Below are 20,035 nucleotides of genomic sequence, written 5' to 3' on the forward strand. Positions count from 1 at the left end.
ACTTCTTGTGAGAGTAGTAGTAAAGTTATAGTAGGTGATGTAGTTGATGAATGGTTGCTTAGTTCAGTCTGTCAGGCTGTGGAACAATGCTTCAGAACCTGTGACTACCAAAAACAGCACAAAATACAGAATACTAATAAATAGAGCATATAATGACATGTTATTAATTTGGTTTGTATGTACTTCCTTTAATTTTCATGTGGAAATATCAACAGCCTTTTGGGTTTTATATCCGGTATTGTATCTATATACTTTATGTACCCTCTCAGCTCTCCCTCCTCTGTAAATGAGTAAATTTGATTGGCCACCAGACAGATCACCGAAAAAGTCTTATTACAAATAGCTATAAACCTATAATCTGAAACAAATGCCCATACTTTACTCCTACAAACTATGCTTTACCAAGATAATTTATCAGTGTTGTGTTTTGTAAAGTTCTCCTTATTACTTAGTATTTTTGGATAATTGTGATGCACTTATTCAAAAATATGCGCAGTACCATTTATAAACAATTGGGTTAGGGTACTGAACAAAATTATTAGGTTTATGAATGTCAGCTTCATTGATATAAGTGGTACAATAATGTGCAGAGTGCTCAATTTCTCTACTTCTGCTTTCAGCTGTTAAATACTCCAGTACTCCATCAGAGAAACAACAGGAAAGACATAGTGTCTCCTGGGACAGCAGGTATGTTAAAAAAGGAAATAACATTATTTGAAAATTTTAAGGTTTAATTTATTTTTCCGGATAAGATGTGGTCATCGGACACAAATATTTTTTATTGCTCATCGAGTTATGATTCCCCTTTTTTTGTAACTAAATTAAAGGCAGTTTGTTTTTTGCAACATCCGTTTCACTTCTTTTACTTATGATGCATATTCAGTGGCTTATTATACATGTTTGTTTTTATGTATATAGTAAATGCATTATGTAGTACATACAAATGTTACTACATTACATTTTCTCATGTTTTTCTCTCATTTTATTGTGGTTAGAAACAACTTTTGCAGCACAAATTTCATGAGGGTAACCAATTTTTTTCTGCAAATGGTGTAGTTCTGCATGCTACCAAAGAGTTGTTTCTAACCTTAACATCAATATAATGTTGAATTACATTATTTATTTTGCAAAACTGATTTAAACATGTATTACAGACCACTGAAGATGCTTCGTAAATGAAAAAAAGTGAAATGTATATGCAAATAACAGACTGCCTTTCGTTTAGTTGCAAAGGCATAACATGTCTGCATGAATTTTGAAGCAGCTAAGGAGTGATGGGAAATGGAAAAAAAAATAGTGATAATACAGTCATTATAGGCATTTCCCATCATGTTATGCAACAGTTTCAAGACTACCCACGTCAGACTCGACAAGACCATCCAACATATCAGGTTCAATTAGTCTTGACAAATAAATAATGTAATTCCACATTATATTAACACAAAATTCAGAAACAACCCTTTGGTAACACAAAGAATGAGATTTGCGGAATAGACTTGGTTAACTCACAAAACTTTGCTGCGAAAGATGTGTCTAACGTACGAAACTAGGAAAAAAAAGAGAAAATGTAACATACTTGTAACTACTACATAATACATTTATATATGTGTGAATTTTGAAGGAACAACAGAAAATGGAAAATAAGACAATATTTTTACTATGCTTTACCACTTGTGGCAAATTAATTCATCATCTTCAGAAGCTGAGTATTAATTTAGCAGATTTCAGTATCTTCTTCATAGAAGCATAATGCCATGATGTGTCCAGAAATGTACATATTGTATGTGATTATTGTAAACACAGGTTGATAATTTACTAAACTGGATCAAATCTATGTGATTCTGGACATTTTATGGCATTATGCACCTATGAAGAAGATATCGATACCTGCTAAGTCAGTACTAAGTGCCTGAAGATGACAAATTAATTTGTTGAAACTAGTAAAGTATAATAAAAATAATATTTGCAACTGACAACTGAATATTTTCTAAAAGATATATACTAAAGTCACTGAAAATTACAGCCATGAGTAAAATAATAAATTTATTTTGTTGGTTGATTGAAATAAGGGTATTTGAGAATTTTCATCTGATACAATTTTTTTTTAAAAAAAATGTTTAAGTGTTCTAGGAAAAGTTTAACAGCAGAGTTTGCTTTAATTCACACACTTGTTACTTCTTAAACTGAAATATATGGTGTGATTATTGCATTTAGCTAGCTCTCTAATAAGGTATACATTACACTTCGGTTTTCATTATATCAGGAATTCTCTACTTCGTTTGTTGTAGCCTTACAGTATGACCAGTGACATTACATCTAACATGTCTAGTGTCACTTTCACTGTCATTATAGAAGTAGAAGATCTGTAAACTCAGCAAGTATACTGATTTACGATGCCCTACATCTAACAGTGTTATAACATAATGCAGAAATTTACGTTTTGGCCTGTTCTAATTTGTTCATAATATTTTAGAAGGTATTTTAGGTATTTACACTATTGGCCATTAAAATTGCTACACCATGAAGATGACGTGCTACAAACACGAAATTTAACCGTCAGGAAGATGATGCTGTGATATGCAAAACGATTAGCTTTTCAGAACATTCACACAAGGTTGGCGCCGGTGGCAACACCTACAACGTGCTAACATGAGTAAAGTTTACATCCAATTTCTCATACACAAAGAGCAGTTGACTGGCATTACCTGATGAAACGTTGTTGTAATGCCTCGTGTAAGGAGGGGAAATGTGTACCACCACGTTTCCGACTTTGATAAAGGTCGGATTGTAGCCTGTCGCAATTGTGGTTTATCGTATCACAACATTGCTGCTCGCGTTGGTCGAGATCCAATAACTGTTAGCAGAATAAGGAATCAGTGGGTTCATGAGGGTAATACGGAACGCCGTGCTGGATCCCAACGGCTTCGTATCACTAGCAGTCAAGATGACAGGCATCTTATCCGCATGGCTGTAATGGATCATGCAGCCATGTCTCAATGCCCAAGTCAACAGATGGGGACGTTTGCAAAACAACAACCATCTGCACGAACAGTTTGACGATGTTTGCAGCAGCAAGGACTGTTAGCACGGAGACCTGTGGTTACACCTGACGCTGCATCACAGACAGGAGTGCCTGCGGTGGTGTACTCAATGACGAACCTGGGTGCACGAATGGCAAAATGTCATTTTTTCAGATGACTCCAGGTTTCGTTTATAGCATCATGATGGTCACATCTGTGTTTGGCAACATTGCGGTGAATGCACATAGGAAGTGAGTATTCGACATCGCCATGCTGGCGTATCACCCGTGATGGTATGGGGTGCCATTGGTTACACGTCTCGGTCATCTCTTGTTCGCATTGACAGCACTTTGAACAGTGGACGTTACATTTCAGATGTGTTACGACTCATGGCTCTACCCTTCATTCGATCCCTGTGAAACCCTACATTTCAGCAGGATAATGCACGACCGCATGCTGCAGGTCCTGTACGGGCCTTTCTGGATACAGAAAATGTTGGACTGCTGCCCTGGCCAGCACATTCTCCAGATCTCTCACCAAATGAAAACTTCTGGTCAATGGTGGCCGAGCACCTGGCTCGTCACAATACGCCAGTCACTACTCTTGATGAACTGTGGTATTGTGTTGAAGCTGCATGGGCAGCTGTACTTGTACACGCCATACAAGCTCTGTTTGACTCAATGCCCAGGCATATCAAGGCCGGCCAGAGGTGGTTGTTCTAGGTACTGATTTCTCAGGATCTATGCACCCAAATTGCGTGAAAATGTAATCATATCTCAGTTCTAGTATAATATATTTGTCCAATGAATACCCGCTTATAATCTGCATTTCTTTTTGGTGTAGCAATTTAATGGCCAGTAGTGTATGTATTTGAAATTAACACAGTTACTTATGTATTTGAAATTAACAAATAGTTATAGAATGAGTAACTGCTTAACAGGTAGTAGTAAACTCGAACACATGAAACTGAAACTGAAAGTCTTTTAAACAAACTGTGTTTTTGTTGATTGATGTATCATTATTTGACAGCTCTCACCTAAGTGTTATGTGCACAGAATTTATACAGAATTGTAATGCTATAAAAGGTCCAATTTCCTCCTAGCTCTATTATCTTTCCAAACTGCCTGCAGCCTTTTTCTTTCAAGTGAGGGAATTGAAAGTTCTCAAACCTTATGAGTTTTGTAATTTTTATGTTTTTGTGGTGATACCCTGTTGGATGGTAAAGAATGAAGCAATGTCCTGGTAAACTATATGTTTCATTGTATATTTGACAAGGGAATTATTGAAAAAGTGTGAATGAATTGTGCACACAGTAAATGGAATTTTTCAATTAATACTTGCAAAACCACTATGATAAATTAAGAGACTAATGAAACAATGTCTGCTATGCTTTAAAAACTGCATGGCACTTGACATTTTTTCCCTTTTGTTTAGTGATGATGAAGCACTAGAGCTCATTAAGAAACCTCAGGAAAAAAGGGCTACAGACCTACAGACAGCAAAGCAAAAGGATAATTCTCCTGGAAACATAGTTGCTCAGAAAAGCAGACAAATACAACAAAAGGTATGATATGAAACACAAACAAGCCACTTGTTATATATTATATTGGACTTCTTGAAAGTATGATAATAAGACAGACTGGAGTTCCTTCCTCTATCACTAATGAATATTTCCTTCATCCTTTCATATCCCTTTTTGCATTTTTCATCCAGTGAACATAGTATTATTTAATAATTTCTGAAAACTCAAAGTTAGTGACTGACAGCAGAAGCATACTTGAAGTTTATTTCTGTTTTTATCCTCAGTCATACTATCGAAACATCTTTGTTCCAACATAGGCACTTTTCTTTGTTCTCCAAAAAATGAGTATATTAACCACATATTTTTAAGAGTTTAACCTGTCACTATCATATTTTTAATATCTTGCCTCCTGCCTATAGTATTCAAGAAATAGTAGCTCAGATGTAAAGGATATGGGTATTGAGAGAATACTGTCACACTGTAGCCACATTCGAGTCTAAATCCAGATGTTGTCTCATCAGTGAAACAGAACTCTTAGCACTGAAGGTCTGTTTATTTAGAACACCAACTTACAGTCGGAACAGAACTGACTCCTGGACAGAGGGGGCAGTTATTTATACAAACATCAAGTATTCCAGAAAGCTAGTATTTATACAACTATCAAATATTCTGACATATAAACATTACAAAATTTTCCAGAAGTGATATATACAAAATAATAAGTAATTGCTGGTGATTGGGTTTGAACCAGCGACCCACACCACACCAGCCAGCAACGCTAACCACTACACCACACTGATGACATCTGAGCCTGCAGCATTGCTCCCTCTCTTGTAGAAATAGTAACGAGCAGTTTCAGAAGTCCTCACTGGAGCCAAGCACTGAACCAGGTATATCTTGTCACTGATCCTCTGTATGGCAATGCAGGTGAATACTCATTTTCTGATTATGTTGTAATGTTCTCTTCGCTATGACGGGAATTGAAAAGAGTTCCTCCCATCACAGCCAAGTCCTCCTATTGAAGCTTCACGATAGTTGACTGGTTTCCTGGAAGCTCCCATCGTCAATCTGAGCCTCTAGACTGAATTAGGGTTTCATACAGAGGACATCAATGATGTTTCTGTACTTTCATTTCCTTGATGATTATAATCTTTGACTTCGTATGTTACATCCGACAAGTGATGAAGGATACATGTTTTAGTAACTTTTCTGATATTACCACTTCCCACATAGGCATAAAAAGCTGTGTCAAGTCTCCCAGGCTGTGTCTTGCAATTGTACCTAATGGTTATTGCTGAGCAGTTGCTCTTTCTAACAGCAGACCATACATGCAAAGCAGTTGTGTCTTTACCTGCAGTTGCTCACACTTTAGGCAGATGGGCTATGCCTGGCTCTGTTTAAAAAGAATAACTTGATTTACTCACGGAATCGAGCCGCGCGTGTCTGCTTTCATGCCCTGCAGCTGATTCACTGCAAATAATAACTTGCAACTGTGATTGTATAGTCAAATAGTCTATGCATTGGCTAGAATTGCGAGTAAATAAAATACACAGAAATAAAAAATAAAGGTAAATAAATAATTTAATAGAAAGGGTTGTATCCTATCATCTGTAACCGCTGTAGATGACAAATCACTTCCAAAATAAATGAGAAGTGGTCCTACAATATTCAGTTAAAATAGACAAAAAAGACCCTTATGTTGAGAGTGTTACAAGAATTGTAGCAAATTCCTCAAACTAAATCGTCATCAACAATATGCAAAAACTAAGTCCATATTGCAGTCACAACACACGAAATATTCACCAGCTCAAAGAGCTCAGAGTTCAACATGATGATTCACAAATTAATGCGTGTGATATGAACAGTAGTAACTCATACTTTGTCTATTCTCATTTCCCTAAATCAAGTGGCAAAAGTTAGAGTCTTATGCTGGGGCACATCCAGACCCCACAAAATATAAGACCCTTCAGAAGTTAAAGTGTGGTAGCAGTCCTTCAATGCCCAGAATTAATCATCTCCACAACCGAATACCACTTGTTACCGCAAGTGGGTCTGCCTCCCTCCAGAACTCACAGAAAAGTGTCCAGAATGGCTGCCTTGAGCTCTTCACTCAAGAATCCCCAGCCTCCACTTGACTCTCGTAGTGTTCTGCTAGTGCCTACTTCATCGTCACCAAAAATACATCTTTCTTCAACTCTAAAGACATGATTTGACTCAACATGACCACTTTTCCTTACTAAATTAATATATTATAACAATATTTAAGTGAAGAAATGTTATAAATATTCTGTCACTCTCAGATAATTTACAATGATTATAAATAAAGGTTTGACCATAAATAAATAAGGCAGTATTCTTGTGCAGGTGGACTCACTATAAATGATAACAAATTTTTGTTATATATTATTTAAACAGTTATTTACGTCTTGACAGAGGCATCTTTTGGTTCTCTTTAAAATTGGGGAGTCTACTGACACACGTGGTTGACCACTTTTAAATTAACACAGTTTTTTAATGGCACTTGCAATCAACATTTGAATAAAATTTCTGGCAAAATAATAAAGTGCTCATTAAATAAACACACAAGTCTGACAAAATATGAGGTGTTGATGCTGTGTTCATTTGCTGTGTAAATGTGAAGAATATAATGTTCTGACAAACATCTGCATAATGAAACAGATATAAAAGGTGTTGTAAACCAATAAATAAAATTGATACAGATAAGTAGCTTTCAGAGATGATAGGTGTAGTACAGTGCTATCATTGAGATATTGTTTGTTGTAATCGCATGAATCAGTTAAAAGATGTTAGTTCAGAGGTTCATTGTGTAAATGTGTATTCACTGCAAAACATTAACGTCTGTAATTGTAAAGATATTGAAATGTTGTTGTATCATTGGATGCACCTCATTTATCTCAGATTGCTGATGTATTCAAATTTGCTTTAGTACTTCATGTGAATTATTATATAGACTCTTGAAGAGCTGTAACAAGCTATCTTTCAGTTTGTCTCAAAGCCTGCCATTGCTGTGAACATAGTCAGCCCTCTTAAGTGACTGACACATTATCCAAATTCGCTATACCAGGAGTTTCCTGTTCCCAGTGACGCTGCTCGTCTCTGGCACCTGGCTTGCCAGAAAGATCAACTAACCTGGCTGGCTGCAGCTTGCCCAGAGCCCTGGGCCTACTAATGTTCAGCCATTCAACAAATTCGTATTACCTCATGCCAATTCTAGGCAACCAATCAGCTCACTTATATACACGTAATGTTAAAATCTAACTGGCTGTGCTTGGTGTTATAGCGCTCTCAGTTTTTCCCCTGGGTGTCCAGGGTTCGTATGTGAGCCAGCTGCATGGCATTGTCAGTCTTTGTGATGAGGTGTTTCATGTATTCGTCTTGCGTATCATGTGGGTAAAATGGGAACTGTATATCCATTGTCCTTTTGGTCTTATGATCGTGGGACAGAAAGAACGGTATGAAGCATGTATTGTCTAGCTTTGCTGTGTTGTATGTGAATGTCCAATCTCTCTGTTTGACTTCATCGTACATCAAGAGCAACTGTCTTAATGATGTGTACTGTGAGACCATTCGTCTGTAGATAGTGTCATGCTGTGGGTGTCACAATATGAAATTATCTGTGATACTATATCGATTGGAAAACTTTTCCATGATCAGAGATCATCACATAGGATGCTCTGTGCTTCAAAATGATGTCTTCTACAAGGAACTTTGCAATTTCCTGAGCCGTAGCATTTGGTTCAGCTTTAGTGACAGCAAAGCAGATGAGGCGACATTGCAGACTATTATCCATTGATTCCTGTTTCTTGACGTCAGAAACCTTCCTGATAGGTTGATTGGTGGAATGACACTGCTTCAGGCAGTATGGGTACCAAATGCTCCAGAGGTAACTGCAGTATATGCTTCTGTTATTGGTATTAGCTAAGGTGCATTTTCACTTGTGCAACTTTCTGTGCACACTAGGTGAATGTGGCCACTGCACAAAGAAGCAGGAAGATGCATGCACTGGTGCAGAGTCATGCATGCCTCTGAATTGTGCACACTGGTCACTGTGCTTAGGAGCATGGATGTCCCCACCCTGGACAAGGAGATACGTGCAACAATAATGTGCCTGTCCAGGGTTCTCCCATTTTGCACTTTGTCTCATGTTAAAAGATTCAGTTTTTTGCATGCGTTCAAATCTGTCTTTGTGTAGCACTTTGGCCAAGTGGTTTATGAGAAACACATGCAATTTCAACCATTTTTTCTTCATTTGACCTGGAATTGATCCCAGGTATTGAGCTTCTCTTCAGCTTAATGTGCAACGAACACGCCATAGTAGTTTAATTGTTGGGACTCCTGGTTCCCAACTGTGAGAGGCAGGAAAGGTCATACACGTTCAGTATCACCTAGTGCTGCAATGGAGGTAACATGCGAGGAACAATATGTGGGTTTGAAATTCTACTTTTGTCTCAACAAATCTTCAGTTGAGGCCTATACAGTGTTACAGGAGGCCTCTGGAGAGTCTGTTCTTCCCTACAGCACAGCTCGAAGGTGGTTTAAAATGTTTAAAGAGGGAAGACAATGAATTTCAAAGGAAGGTGGATCTGATGCTCCAGTTACTGCTGTTATGGGAGAAAACATCAACACTACTGCTATCATTGTGAGAGATGATCGACAAATTACCTTAAGATCACCTTCTGAAATACTGAACATTTCATTGGGTGCCACCGACATGTTGGTGACAGAAAAATTACACATGACTAAAAAAGAGATAGAGGGGCTGGCCAGTACTTACTTCAGCTCAGTACAGCCGATAGATACACAAAAAACAACCGAAAATATACGTTCCTAGCTTTCGGAATAAATGTTCCTTCATCAGGGAGGAGAGAGGGGAAAGAAAGGGAAGAAGGGAAAGTGGATTTAATTAGTCACAACCCAGGTTATGAAGCAACAGGGAAAGGAAAACAGGGAGGGTAGCAAGGATGAAGGCATGGTTGTCAGAAGGAAGCCAAAGATATTCTACTGTAAGTACTGTGCCAGCTTCAAACCAAAGAGGATGCATACAGAAGTAAAGAGGTATATAGTATAAAGATAAACACAACTATGTAGGATGAAAAGATGCGTGAATGGCTAAAGAGGAAAGGGAAAGAGGAGAAGACTGAAGAGTAAATGGGAGTGAGGTTGTTTAACGTAGGTACAGTCCAGGGGGATGGCAGGATGAAAGGATGTGTTGGAGTGCAAGTTCCCGTCCCCGCAGTTCAGAGGGACTGGTGTTGGGTGGGAGAAGCCAAATGGCACATACGGTGTAACAGGTTCCTAGATCCCTAGAATTATTCTGCAGGGCATGCTCCGCTGCTGGGTAATTGGTCATCTCCTAGGCGGACAGTTCGTCTGTGTCCGTTCATGCGCTCAGCCAGTTTAGTTGTTGTCATACCGATGTAACAGGCTGTGCAGTGCAGGCATGTCAGATGATAAATGACATGTGTAGTTTCACACGTAGCCCTGCCTTGAATTGGTAGAGAAGGTAGTCTGGAAATATCATTCAATCATTTAAATTACACATGATGCGTGTTTGTGCATGATGGGTTCCAAGACTGTTGCTTCCCAAACAAAAGGACATTCGCGTGCAGGTCTGCATGCAGTTAAAATTGATGTTAGAGGAGGATCCAGATTTTCTTTCAAATGTAATCACTGCTGATGGAACTTGGCTACAACATTTTGATCCTGAGAGCAAACAGTAAACTCAGTGTGGAAATCTCCTTCATCACCAATCCTCAAAGAAGCAAAAGTGGTTGCTTCTGCTGGGAAAGTTGGGTAATCGCAATCTCTGATATTCATGGAGTGGTTTATTGGCATGTAGTACCTGCACAAACATTAGTAACTAGACATTATTGCAGGGATGTCGTGAAAACATATCAGGCACAAAATACCACATTTCTGTGAAGTAGCCTGGATAATGCGCGGCTGGATATTGCCAATGTTGTTGCTGAATATCTTGCAAAAATCAAAGTGAATACATCCTTCACCCTCCAATACTCTGGATTTAGCCCCAAGTGACTTTTTTCTATTCACTAACATGAAGAAATGCCTTTGTGGGAGGCACTATCAATCATCAGAAGCAGTGGTGATGGCTGCAGAGGCAATTTTGAATGACCTGTCAAAAAATGGTTTCCAGCATGTATTTGAAGACTGTCAGAAATACTGGGACAAGTGCATCACATTCATGGGAGACTACTTTGAGAAGGACCATCAAAGTTATGAGGATGATTAAAGGTATGTTGTCAAAAAAAATTGTCATTATTCCTTATTGAACAGCTCTCATAGAACACTTAACACCAATGTACAGCCAGAACAGAAATAAGCTCCTGAAAGTAGAGTGCATTTATTTATACAGACATCTGGTATTCCAGAAAGCTAGTATTTGTAAAAAACATCAAATGCTTCAAATGTACAAACATTAAAAAATAAAGCATTTCAGGAAATGTCCAGAAATGATAAATTCAAAATAACAGTTGCTGGTGATCAGGTTTGAACTGGCGGCCAGCAGCATACCAGCCAGTGACTTTAATCGCTACACTGAACTGATGGCACTATGCTATGGTGGTGGCACAGAGCTCTCGGTGGTATGTGCTGGTTCAGTTCCATATAGAGATAAGGATTGTTCATGAGTTTAGTTCTGCAGATAGTTATTTTAAAGCTTACCACAATCATAAAAACATAATTGCAAAAGATGAAAAATAGTACGTTAGTAAATAACCACTAATTGTTGACAGGGAATAAAAAGCTATAAATAAGTTTCACATTCAGCAATAACTTCTTCATCTTTGAAAGGCAGGCATGCAAACAAGTCATTGATACAACTGTGGAAAAGACGAAGGCACCATCTTATGTGATATTTATTGTCAGTTCCATAAAGAGGACACTCCTAGTGTCTATGGATTTCTGTGGTTCTATTTTCAGTTTGGAATGATGGTTATGAAGTGATAGGCTTCTTAGAACACATCAATCGTTTTCAGAAAGAAATTTCAACTTGTTCTTTTTTTATGTTGACAGCTGTATACTCCAATAAATAAGCACCAGCAGACAGTAACTGTTGGCGTCATTTCCATATGTTCTCATTACAGCTTTGGTATACTGGTATTTTACAAAAATATGCAGCCAGCCTGCTTGCCCCCCCCCCCCCCCTTTTCTTGAAATACACCATCAGCCTTGTTCACAACTGCATTTCCCGTACATTTCAGGCAGTGGATCAGTAACCATGAATTTCAGATTTCACATTAATCTGCCTTTAAGAACAACGCAGTAATGTTTGTATGATGCATACAGACAGTTGAGGTATTTTCTGAAAGAAGGGTCCACTGGTCTGTTTGCCCTTTTTTTGGAAAATTGTTTAAAATTAAAAAGCAGATTATGAAGAATAATCTATGTAGGTTTTGTTTCATTATCCCAGTGCTTGAGGTCAAAGCAGCATTTTCTTGATGCATGAGTGCAGTACTTCTCATTCAGTTTAATGTATAGAGGGTATATTTGCAGGTGAGCTTGCTTGGAGTGCCAGCAGTTGGTATTGTGTTTACATTATGAAGAAACCCATTTCAAAGTTGTGCAACAATAAATAGTAGTAATGGGTATGGAATAATGACAATCCTATGACAGTTTGAATATGGAGAAAGACAATAGGAAAATAAAATGGCAGAGAAGTGACAGCTACATTTCTGCCAGCAGCATTCCCATTAAAGGAAAGAAACTTCATTTATGTCATCGTGTTGTCAAAAAAGTGTTATGTTCAAGTAATGGTAGTCACCAAGAAGAACTCTTTGACAATTCCTATGCAGATCAAGGTAAAGCAGTACAAGATGGCGTCTTATCTCGTGTCGATGTATAGTGAAGAAATCTAGTTTGCTTAACAAGGAGCTGACAGTAAATCAAGAACGATTCGTGGAAGACACTTGGGAATATTTTGTGTGTATTTCTTAAAAAATCCCTCACCTGATTCTCTAAAACTACAGGTGAAAAGCTTAAAATGAGTTATGTAAGCCATTTTAAGTATTTCAAGCTAAACTGTGACTACGGCTTCATACAACCTAAAGCTATTGCCTGGGCCATTTGCACTGCTTCTGGGGGGGGGGGGGGGGGGGGGGGGGGGGGGGGGAGGAATCAAGCTAATAAAAATGACCCCAGATTAGCAGAGCACTTAAGTCATAAAAGTAATGCTTAAACATACCTCTCACTTAAGAAATTCTTTATTCACAAAGCCAAATCTGACTCTGTGCATCTTGTGATTGAGTTTGATTATTCACGGAACTTGCCTGTACCAAAACTGAATGTGACCTGCCACTTTTACAAATGTCTGTTATGGTCATATGCTTTCAGCGCTCATCTACATCATGACAACTCCTCATATATGTAATGCTTCATGGAAATGAAACTAAAAATTTCCCCAACATAATTGGATCATCCATACATAATGTTCTAGAAATCAAATTGAAAGACTTTCCACATGTTAAGCATATTATTCTGCTTTCAGATGCATAAGGTGGTCTGAATAAGAACTTGACGGTAGTGTCATTTTTGCTGTGGATAGCATGAGTGTTTCACATGGAGGTTACTCATCTTTTCACAATTTGGGGACATTCCTTTGGGCAACATGAAAGGAACAAAGCCTTCTTTACGAGTAATGATGATGTGCAGAAGTTGTCCATCACCCTTTATTGTTCTTTTGGATAGAAACTAATAAAGCAATGGAAACAAGGTCATGACAAAGATGTTTTAAAGAACTATTTTTTTCTGAAATGAAAAGAAAAACCACATGGTTCAGTACTAGGCTCACTAACATACAAACATCTGTATACAATATTCTGACTTTGGAAACAGAAATACCATAATGGAGTATTGAGAAACCTGAAACTATCAACAGTGGAATTTATCACTAATATAGTGAGACCAGAAAAACAAAAGGATGCCAGGGCTTTATTTAAGCACATGAATGATGAAAGTAATTTGTAGTTACACAATGTGCACAAAGTTCGGGTGCTTCAGCATTTTTGTGTCACTCTCCCTTGAGTCTAACAAGCCATCACCACTATCTGCCATTCCTTTTATATGTTCAGTACACCCTGTTTGTCCTATGTGGCATGGATCCCACACGTTTGAGCCATATTCCAACATGGGTCACTTCAGAGATTTGTAAGTAGTCTCTTTGTTAAGATTTCAAACTATAGGAGTGCAAAGTACATGGTAGAAAAGTTATGAGACATGTGGCATCACAGCAGACTTTCCGTTCCACACATTTCAAAGTAAATCCTTCATTGATATGCTATGCAGTACAAGATTCATCTTTTTCCTTCAAGTGAAGAACAGTGTAGCACATACACTATGTCATCAAAAGTATCCAGACTCCCCAAAAACATACATTTTTCATATTAGGCACATTGTGCTACCACCTACTGCCAGGTACTCTATATCAGCGACCTCAGTAGTCATCAGACATCTTGAGAGAGCAGAATGGGGTGCTCCGCAGAACTCGGGCTTCAAACGTAGTCAGGTGATGGGTGTTACTTGTTGACTTGACAGAGACCACCGACAGTTAAAGAGGGTTGTAATGTGTAATAGGCAGACATCTATCCAGACGATCACACAGGAATTCCAACTGCTTCAGGATCCACTGCAAGTGTATGACAGTTAGGTGGGAGGTGAGGAAACTTGGATATCATGGTCAAGCAGCTGCTCATAAGCCACACATCATGCCAGTAAATGCCAAACGGCACCCTGCTTGGAGTCAGGAGCGTAAACATTGGACGATTGAACAGTGGAAAAATGTTGTGTGGAGTGACGAAGCGCAGTACACAATGTGGCGATCCGATGGCAGGGTGTGGGTATTTCCAATGCCGGGTGAACATCATCTGCCAGCGTGTGTAGTGCCAACAGTAAAATTCGGAGGCGATGGTGTTATGGTATGTTTTTCATGGAGGAGGCTTGCACCCCTTGTTGTTTAGTGTAGCACTATCACAGCACAAGCCTACATTGATGTTTTAAGTACCTTCTTGCTTCCCACAATTGAAGAGTAATTCGGGGATGGCGATTGCATCTCTCAACACGATCAAGCCCTTGTTCACAATGCATGGTTTGTGGCGGAGTGGTTACAAGTCAATAAGAAATTTTAAAGACTTTGCAGAGATAAAAATACATTATGTAAACTTTGTGTATGGTTGATTTTTGTTCGTATATTGCAGTGAATGAAATGTAGAAAAAGTTTCAAAAATTTATTTAAAATTGATATCAGGAGGATATCTCATTTCATTCTCATATTATTGGGTTATGTGTAACATGCACATTCACGTCCATGAGCATTGCGAATCTTGTTGTCATATATCTCATGATTCAAGATATCATACCGAGGTTTTTTGCAAGTGATAGCATGCAGTGAGGCACATATTTTGTATGGTAAATATTCGAAACTTTTTTATTCACAGAGGTATGGAAGTAACTCATCTGTAGCAGTGACAGGGTGGTGGCTCTGGATCCATTCAGACGGACATAGTACTGTAGGAAAACCCAAGCAGTGTGTCTATAACATCCACAGAAAAGTGTCGTATCCATGATCTATGGAACAAGTATTAATCTAATCTGAAGAACGGCATAGCAGGATGTGTTTACATGCCCACAGCAGTGAAAGGGTTAATATAGGTCTGTGAGGACAGTTTTCCTTATGGATCTTTCATAGTCCCATGGTTGTGTCATCATGATCAAGTCTTACTACTTAATAATCTTCACAGTCAAATCACTCCAAAGATCCATGTAGGTGGGACAAAACACGAAGTCATCCATTTTTGATTCATATTGTGTAATATCTAGTACAACAAAGGTGTTTCCTTTATCTGCCTGGTGAATTGTCTTCACTCTGGATGTTTTTCCATGGCATACCTTTCTTCCCAAGGGATGTCATGGTGTGTTGGTCTCGCCCTTTGTAGAATTTTGACTGTTTCTTTTCCACAGACTGAATGATTTCTTCCATGTGAGATCCTTGTAGGCATCACTGAGAAGCTTAGCCCCTTAAACAGTACTGATGTCACTGCCTTGTTGACAGTGTTAATGAGAGGTTTCTGTTGGTTCAAGACGCATTAGTCCTATCCATGTACCACTTCCTTGTTAGTTCTTCAAATTTCTTTTTCTCACAGTTGCAAAGCATTTCTTTTTCTGTGCAGGCTTGCCTCTAAGTTAAAGTTTTTGTTACAATTCGTCAATGATAGATTTGACAGTAGACACAGATGCTTCTGGGGCAGCACTCTTTTGTTGGTGTCTAGATTCCTGTGGAGTTGTTGGATCCTTCCCTCACCAAAGCATGGCTAATCTGTTCGTAGATGGCCCTCACGTTCCTAGTATCCACATGAGTACAAATCCTGAGGAATATTGGGATAGCATGGTTGAACAGCAGCTCTTCAGAAAAAGGAAATCATTGAATAGCTTTTCCTCTCTCTTCCTTAATACTGTAGTTGCAGCCTTTGCTTATGGTTGTAAATTTCTTGCCCATATGGGTCACCGGTGCAGACTTCTGTGCCCGGCATCAGTCTCATTAACATCCTTCTGGGTGAACTGCTGCATCATATAATAAAATACTAAAGTAAACCAACACTTTAGCCAAGGGGCAGTGATGTTCCTTGGGACAACTAATTGAGTGGGGAGTGGCTGCTTCAGTATATCACATCTCTAATGGTATCTCAAGACCACCCACATCACATTTCTTAGAGCTCTCTCTTTCTCTCTATCTGTGTATACTAATGTGTGCATGATGAACATTCGTGGACATTTTGAAGGATATCGTAGTGCACAAAATACAGATCATGTGGATGTGAATGCCTTCCTGAGCCTCCTGCTATATGCAGAACTTGCAAAGCTTCCCATCTATGTAGATGGGCATGAGCATGGTGTATTCACAGTTACTATGCCATATAGTAGAGTCGTGGTTTTGTATCATTGTATTTACTTCAATGGTAAAAACATTGAGAGACAAGAGGAAACAAAACTGACAAGAAAGCATCTGTGCATGACCTTACCACCCCATTGCAAGACATGCATTTGAAGTTGTTTGCTCTTGGAGAGTGTGTGACAACTGACAATTAACTCTTTCCATTCTGAACACAATGATACTTCTGATAATATCTGCCAAAAAAGCCAAGCCAGGAAATACAGCACAAAGGTTTTGCTCTGTTGGGCTCCAGAGCACATTATTGTATGAACTTTGAAATTTATGTTTGCACACAGCCAGGTGAAGAAGAAAAAAATGTATAAAGCCTTCAGAAATTGTGCAAAGCCTTACTATTCCTCATGTAGGTACTAGCAGAAATGTGACTACTGACAACTGGGTCAACAGCATGGAACATGCAGCAACTCCATTGGCAAAAGGGTTGACATTAGTCATAATATAGCAGGTATATCTTCATCATCAGTTATTTGCAAATAAGGGAATAAAAATGTATATTTTAAACACACACACACACACCTGTTTTTATTGTTTATTGTGAGTCTGTCAGTGACTCAATGCTTCTACTATATAGTTAGTTGTCTCCTTTATTCCTAAATTATTTACATTCTGCCAGAACTTTCCACACCATATTTATATTTAAAATAATTAAAGTCTTTCATAGAATGATGGAGTATTGTCTTCTTCTTTGTCTTTTAGATTCAGGTCAAATAGACCAAATGTGAGTTTTTGTATCATAATATCAGGCAAGTACTTAAAGGTTACATGACTGTATTGATTTGATAGTATTGAAAGATGTTTCTAAAACAATTAATGGGTCTACTTTCATGATGATAAATAATGGTTCGTTTCTTTTTTAAGTAAGTTACACTTTGTAAGCATTACATGGTACCAAAAAATGGTGATTATGTGTTATTACTGACTGCCCACTTCTGAAGCTTGTTATACACATTTGTTTTTCTGCCTTTCAGATATCTGCTAGAGGGGAAAAGCCAACAGGAGGAGTGGATACTTTGAGTTACTTACCTATGCCCACTACTTCTGCTGCTCAAGATCTTGTGGGGTATACACAGATGAAACAACAAACTCATTCAAGTACAATGGGTATGAAGCAGTTACCCTTATCAGAATGGGACATAGAGGACTTGGAAGATTTTGAGTAGTGTAATCTTTGTACAAATTCTGAAGTGTTATATCAGAGTATATAATTATACATTAAGTACTGTCCACTAGAACTACAAAATTTGAAATGAAATCTACAACAATGCAGAATAGCAGCAAAAATGAAATGAAATAAGACAACCTTTTTATGTTCTATAATGGAGCACCCTTCCTTGGGCATAAGGAAGGGGTCAGGATGAGCAAGGCAGAAAAAGAGAAACATTCATGTGGTATACTCTAGGCAATGAATGATAGGAGGACTTCCCCCCCCCCCCCCCCCCCACTCTCTCTCTCTCTCTCTCTCTCTCTCTCTCTCTCTCTCTCTCTCTCTCTGTCTCCCTCCCTCCCCTCCCCCCCCTCCCCCCTCTCCCTCTCCAAGCTCACTCTTATCAACTGTAACATTTTAGACACAGGCAGCCTTTATATATGAGATGAAGTGACTGAAATAAATGTGTATCCCTCTACTCAAATTTGTAGAGTGTGACATTATACCAAACTTACCATTAACATATGGACTTGATTTTAATGTCCTCCTAACTGTGAACTTCCAGTTCTCATGAGAAAACTGAGCAAAAGTTTTTAGGGTGGAAAAGTGTGTGATAAGAATCATTTGTGGTGTGCGTTCAACAACATATTGTAGAAACCTGTTCAAGGAACTTTGTATTGTAACCACTGCTTCTCAGTAAATTTATTCCTTAATGAAATTTGTTGCAAGTAATAACTCTCTATTTCCAACCAATAGTTCAATACATAGTCTCAATACTAGGAATAAGAGCAATCTACATAAAGACCTAAAATCACTTACCTAGGTCCAAAAAGGGGTCCACTATTCAGGAACACACATTTTCAATAAATTGCCAGCAACCATTAAAGAATTAGTTTCACATAAAGCACGGTTTAAACAGAGTTTGAAAGACTTTTTGATAGGCAACTCCTCCTACTCCATAGATGAATACCTTAGCGGAGACTGTTAAGCCAGCTTAAGTAATCTGTTAGATTTCAGTTTTGGCAACACTTGGTCACATCAGTGAAGATTAGGTATTTTGTGTATGATAAATTTATTAATAGTGCATAACATTCTGTCAGTGTATTAATTCTGTAAATATTAGCTGTTCTAGTTTACTGCATTGTATTAACCTATTTAGATTCTCTCCTGACGAATGATCAGGGTAGTAAGTATTATTTTCAAATGTTTTATGATTTTATGTTATACATTCTGACATGTTCCACACCCACGAGAATCATATCTTTTTTTTTTTGGGGGGGGGGGGGGGGGTTATGGAATGAAAACTGAATCTAATCTAATCTTTCTAATGCTGTACAAGTACTGACACTTGCATTACTGACACATACTGGCAAACTTAACAGGATTCAAACCCGCTGTACAATTTCTTCTGTCGTGATGAACCCTTTTAACTTTCTTCTTACTACTTTTTTTCATGTCTTAACCAGCAATGAATATCTTTTGAATGATTGATTAAGAAAAAGTGTTATAGAGCTTTCGTTTCTTTGTCTTCGCCAGGTTTTACTACCATAAAGAAACAGTGACAAATTTTGTTCAGTGTGTCTAAGTTCTTTGATGATCTATCAAATATGTGCACATCAATTGCTTTTCTTTGAAAAATCCAATCTTCTTGCAATATTTCTTTTTTTAGTATAGTGTGTTCATCATAATTCAGTCAATGCTAGCGATGAGGTGAAATTATGTGTAACGTTCTCACACCATAACTTGACATTTTTTCAGCAAATGAGAGCACAATTTTTCAGCAAGATGAGGCTAGAAGCCATGGCACACAAGCCTGAATAAATTCTTTGTTCCTGAATTGTCAAACTCCCTGACTTTTGTTATGGATGTAAAAACAAAAAAAAAATATTTTAGGCTGGTGTACTGACAACATTTTGTACATGAGATTGCGAAATCCCATCGTATGCTGCCAGAGGTAAAGCTATACTGACGTTGGAGTACGTTTGTCAGACACAATGTTCAGAACATAATTTTCTTGGTATTGTAAACCAGCTGTTCTTGTTATTTCAATTTATACATAAGCTGTTCTTGTTATTTGCATTTATACCTAATAAAATATAAGAAATAATTCCTCAAGAACAGTTACTTTCTGAAATCATCTTGTTTCATTGGTAGGCTATGTATGAGGATAGGCTACCACTCATATGCAGCTAAATGATGTTTGGCATGCATGGACCCACGTGTATGCCTGCGCACCCACCCCTCTCACCCCACTCGCACACAAATACACACATGCACGCAGTAGTTGTCCAGACTAATGTGAAGAAGGGGGAGCAATTGAATAGAAGGTAACAAGTCACAAACCTATTCTAAGAAGTTGCCTCACTCCC

General features: G+C 38.2%; 1 protein-coding gene across 2 annotated transcripts in view; it reads left to right on the top strand.

Moving 5' to 3' along the window:
* The window catches only part of LOC126335357 (cilium assembly protein DZIP1-like), a 249,019-nt gene extending 231,257 nt beyond the window's left edge, over positions 1-17,762 (top strand). For both annotated transcript variants that reach the window (XM_049998546.1, XM_049998547.1), the window contains 3 exons: positions 621-687; positions 4,455-4,584; positions 17,491-17,762. In XM_049998546.1, the coding sequence (XP_049854503.1) occupies positions 621-687; positions 4,455-4,584; positions 17,491-17,682 (389 nt within the window). In that variant the 3' untranslated portion in view covers positions 17,683-17,762. The remainder of the gene's footprint in view (positions 1-620; positions 688-4,454; positions 4,585-17,490) is intronic.
* Positions 17,763-20,035: the final 2,273 nt, after the last annotated feature.

This window comes from Schistocerca gregaria, chromosome 2 (genome assembly GCF_023897955.1).
Source record: "Schistocerca gregaria isolate iqSchGreg1 chromosome 2, iqSchGreg1.2, whole genome shotgun sequence".
In the NCBI taxonomy this organism is placed as follows: domain Eukaryota; kingdom Metazoa; phylum Arthropoda; class Insecta; order Orthoptera; family Acrididae; genus Schistocerca; species Schistocerca gregaria.